At 49.7% G+C, this 4,842-nt stretch overlaps 1 protein-coding gene across 1 annotated transcript; it reads right to left on the bottom strand.

Annotated features, from left to right (window-relative positions):
- Positions 1–2,377: 2,377 nt before the first annotated feature.
- On the bottom strand, positions 2,378–3,939 carry EI90DRAFT_3073090 (uncharacterized protein; the record flags this gene model as incomplete). The annotated part of the gene is given in 5 exon segments (XM_039061415.1): positions 2,378–2,411; positions 2,447–2,616; positions 2,658–2,665; positions 2,677–3,137; positions 3,932–3,939. The coding sequence occupies 2 exon segments, from the start codon at positions 3,937–3,939 to the stop codon at positions 2,819–2,821; spliced, it is 327 nt and encodes a 108-aa protein (XP_038912056.1). The 3' UTR covers positions 2,378–2,411; positions 2,447–2,616; positions 2,658–2,665; positions 2,677–2,818.
- Positions 3,940–4,842: the final 903 nt, after the last annotated feature.

Below are 4,842 nucleotides of genomic sequence, written 5' to 3' on the forward strand. Positions count from 1 at the left end.
AAATAATCCTGGTGGAATTGGGGCACGCTAACGCCTGTGACGAGACCTTGAGCTAGTTGAACCTGGGGTCCGGGCGTGCAGCGTCGCGCCTCCAATGAGAAGATGCGAGGAACGGCCACCGCGTACTCGCATACAAGGAAGGATGACTGATGGGCGATAGTGAAAACGCTAAACAACACAAGGACAACACCACGAGAAGGATTCTTATTGGTGCCTTGGTAGTCACCATTGCCAGAGCCGGAGTGGTGTGACTTGTTGAGCTCGCTGGCAAGCGCGAAACGTAAGCTGGCCTCAAGCTTGCTGTGTGGTCCCAGTTTTCCCTTCTCTGACAAAGCGAGGATCGAGATGCAGGTGAAAGCAAGACCAGAAAAGCCACTTGTGGTAGTCATATATCCAATTTCACTAGACTAAGAGTATCCAACTCCATCCGAACTCGGTGGCTTGGGCGCCGCAGGGCCGAAAGCCAAACTGAATTAGGTTCTTGTGGGCCGGGTCCAAATTTGGACTAAGTGCCTTGGCGTCCATTTAACCGAGGCTCTTCCAGCCAATTGTTATGTGCCCCGCAATTCTCCGCAAATTGTTGAGTAACGACGGACCATGAGCAGCGCTGGTGCTTGCCAACCCGGGGGCTGACAGACAGACAGAAATAGAGGCTGGTACTTGCGCATCCTGAATCCCATATTACAAAGTTTGGCCATCTGATATGACAACGACCAAACTACGCTCATTCAGGCGGAAAGGAGGACACGCAACCGAGCTCCTCAAGGCATGACACTCGTTGACCCAAAGGTATGCTCATTGAACACTTCCGGCGCGATCCACGTCCTACCCTGTTGAGCTACCACTTCCCAAACATTATCCGTGGACATGATGATTTCATGAGCAGCTGAAATTATGATATCTGAGCTAGCATCCGGCCCGACGGCCGCCATTCTTTGTCTGAAAAATAACTTGTCATCAAAGGAGAGAGGAAGACAATTAAAGCCACCCTCGTATGGCCCGTCTTTATCAACCCCATACATCACAAACCGAACCTCCATCGCCACATCTTTCCTATCCGGCAAAATAGCCCTCTTGCCTTCAGTCCTCCCACCCAGGTGAACCATAGGACCTCTGTCATAAATGCCGCTCGTAGCGTCCCGACCATCGTTTGTATATTAATCGGTTGGGAAAGTAGGATATATCTCGCGCTTCGATAGTTTTGTGGAGGTACAAGTTCCACAGTTGCGCGAGAAGATCTACTCGGCATCATGGCTTTAGAGTGCAACATTCAGTATGAATCCCAGAAAGATGAGTTCTTAAAAACAAGACGTGAGATTAGCAATTTCTTTGTTTGCTCACCTAACGATCAGAGAGCCCAAGGACCTTATCTCTTTACTCCCTCCCAACCCGATCGTGGTTTCGCATCTGGCGATCGATCGTCGGAGAAATATGGCAATTGTCATATCAAAGGGACCAGCGTCAGTCGCCGAATTTGGAAATGTTAAAAAAAACGTGGACTATACAGAGGTAATGATAAAATGTGAATAGTCGACCCATGACTCATGATGGGACATCGGAACGCCAAAACGCGAGCTCAAAGTTGACGAAAAACTCACCCTCAAGAAATCAGCGATGAACGTCAGCGCTCGACGCATTCACAACCATGGTCTTCCTCCAGTACTCACAATCTCGAGCCTCTACCTTCCCACCTTTTTATAGGCGGGACACTAGGGTCGTTCCGAACGTGACCCATTTCGGGAGGGAAAGTGAGGGTTAAAGTGAGTGTGTTGAGGAGGATCGACGGGCCTGGGGACGTGGGTGCGTGTGTACGTGTGTGCTGGGATCAACGCTGAAGATAGGCAAGAAGTGGATTATAGGCAACTTGTTAGGTACGAAGGCGAGGGTTATTTTGACGGGCGTGGGGAAAGCTGTTCTTTGTAGGTGCGGGTGGGGTGTGTGGGTTGGGGAAGGGAGGACTTGGGCAATTGGATATGGATTGGAGAACAGAGACAGACATTCATACAACGATTCGAGCGTGATAAAGAAGAACCTGTTCTCTATTCTCCGAGGATCGCGTCAATGGGCTTTGGTTGGAGTAGATGACGCGGATAAGGCTGCGTAGGAAATGGTTGATGAATCACAAGGGCGCGATGCCTTCATTCATTCACCAATGGGTTCCATTTCAATCCAAATTTAGGTTGATCCGAGGCGTCTGGCGGAGATGGATGTGGGTTGAAGTTAGACCGATGCACAGAGATTGAACGATGGTTGGATTAAGTGTGTAGGTATCGACTGACAAGGAATGCCCTTTACGTTGGGAACTTGACAAGCGCGCTAGTTCCCGCTTCGCACGCTGACCGATTCGCAGAGAAAATAAAAATATAAAACAAAAAGGAAGGCAAATCGCATGTTGTCTTCCTGTGCAGCGAAAGCGATAGACATATTATTAATAAACCAACTAGAAAACCGTCCTTCTGCGTGAAGTCAGTTGATCAATACGGGGCCACTACGGGCCTGCAGTCCCCAGAGCTTCGCAGGTGATGAACGGTTCGTCCGCGGTCTGTCCATTGCTCGTCGGATCGTATCGAGTATCTGTGCTTGGGCACACACCCACTGCAAGAACGGGCGCTTATTGCGTAAGGACTTTCCTAATCAGTCGGGTTCAGGGCTGTGTGCTCATACTGCCCAAAGTCACTGACACCGTGTTGAACTCTGGAATCTTGCTCGATCTTCATCACAACATATCCAACATGAAGCGCGCTAAAGAAATCAAGGGGAAAGTCAAGGGGAAATTCAGGGAGGTATTCCCGAAGAAAGACACTTCATCGCAAAGTGGTCAAGCTTCAAGGGCAGTGCCTTCTCCCTTGCCATCGCCGTCCGGCAACACCAGAGGAGATATGGAGGAATATACCAAAGGAAACGTCAAGGGCATAATTAGGGGGAATACTGACTTGAAACAAGCTTCGAGGGTGCCTTCTTCCACACCCTTGCCGCCGTCGTCGGCCGACCCTGGCGACGACACCAGAGTCAACCCCAAGGGAGACAATGAGCGAACTCTCAAAGCAAACCTCGAGGACGATGTCAAGGGAAATACCAAGGGTGACACTAAAGGCGCCACAAGCGTTGGTACCATTTGGAACGGTGTTAAGAGCGTACTGCGTATTGCGCAGGCGAGTCTGGACAGTGTTCCCGTTCCCGGCCTCAAAGGCGCGATCGGTGGTTTCCTTGAAGTAGTTAACCAATTAGAGGTGTGCTCTGCCATAAGCGCTAGTGGGGACGTCATGTTCAAACTCTTATAGAAAGTGGGAGCAAATACCGATGCGATTCGTCAGCTTCAGAAGAACATTGAATTCTTTAAAGATTCAATATCCGAGCCTCTCAAACGCTATGGCTCTAAGGATCCTATTCCTTCCGAGGTAGCTGAGGCGATCGATACTTTATCGACGTGTGTATACATCTCTGGTTGCCTATCGGAGTCGGGCTAATTTGACCGTTTCTTTCAGCCGGCTTAATGCAGCTATTGCACCATTGCAGTTGTTTCTCGACCAGAACTCTGCGTCTCTATGGGTGAATCGTGACGAAATCGAAGGGGCTGTTCGTCTGGCTGGGGAGGAGATACGTAATGCTGTGATCGCCTTTCAAGTCGGTACTCTCCTAGTATACATAAATTATGATTATGCATTTAAAGCTAATTCCGTGGACGTAGGCTTCGCAAGCAGTCCAAGGCAATTTAAGAATGGAAACTATCCTTACACAGATTGAGGTACGGCGCAGTTTGCATCAGATTCCTCAAGCTCTTAGGCTGACCAATCCGTTAGCGACTTCCTGACCACCTCAAGGTAATTTCCGTTTGTGGCCATGGAAATCATCCTTTCTGACTGTTTCCGAGTACAGAAGCGCGACGAAAATTTGGAGGAGGCAAAGCAGCTTGAGTCCTATCTCAACAAACTTCCCCATGTTCTCGGCGCTGGCTATGACACCAACCGCCCTGGTGCCCCATCTAACTGTTTCCCTGGGACACGGGCCAAAATTCTTGGTCATATCAAGCAGTGGCTGAACCGACCGATCAGCGATACAGGGAAACCAGTATTCTGGATTAATGGCCTAGCGGGGATCGGCAAGTCGACTATCGCGCGCACCATTGCGGAGTACACCGAGGAGCACGGCCTTCTCGGTTCTAGCTTCTTCTTTGTCCGTCAGCATGCCGAATTATCTCATGCGAAGTTCTTCCTTGGAACAATTGTGCGAAACATTGCCAAGAAACTTCCTGCATTCGGTGTGGCTGTCGCGGAGGCATTGAAGAAGGATGAGAATCTTCCCTATGCTTCACTTTTCACCCAATGCTCCTCACTCCTCTTTGCACCCCTTCGAGGCCTCAGTCTTTCTGAGCCTCTTGTCCTTGTAATTGATGCCCTGGATGAGTGTAAGCGAGATGATGTGGATGGAGTGAAAGAATTACTTGGCTGCCTTGTTCCCGGCTGCACTGACATCCCCGGTCTCCGCATACTCATGACAAGCAGGCCAGAACCCCACCTCATTGCGAATCTGAACCGAGCGGTGAATGTGGACAAGATTGTGATTCATGAAGTCGATAAGGACATCGCTTTGCAGGACATCGAGTCATATCTTCGGCATGAACTCAAGTCCATTTGCGAACGGTTCAGAGATGCTGTTCAGGAACCATGGCCAACAACTGTTATGATTTCGGCCCTTGCAGGGAGAGCTGGCCGCCTCTTCATCTGGGCTGCTACTGCTATCAAATTCATAGGTGACGATGATGTTCAGCATCCAATGTATCAACTGGACACCCTCTTGAAAGATGGCTTTGAAAGAGCTGATGTGGGTCCTTATGCTGAACTT

Source organism: Cantharellus anzutake (genome assembly GCF_015039405.1).
Source record: "Cantharellus anzutake strain C23 chromosome Unknown EI90scaffold_54, whole genome shotgun sequence".
In the NCBI taxonomy this organism is placed as follows: Eukaryota; Fungi; Basidiomycota; class Agaricomycetes; order Cantharellales; family Hydnaceae; genus Cantharellus; species Cantharellus anzutake.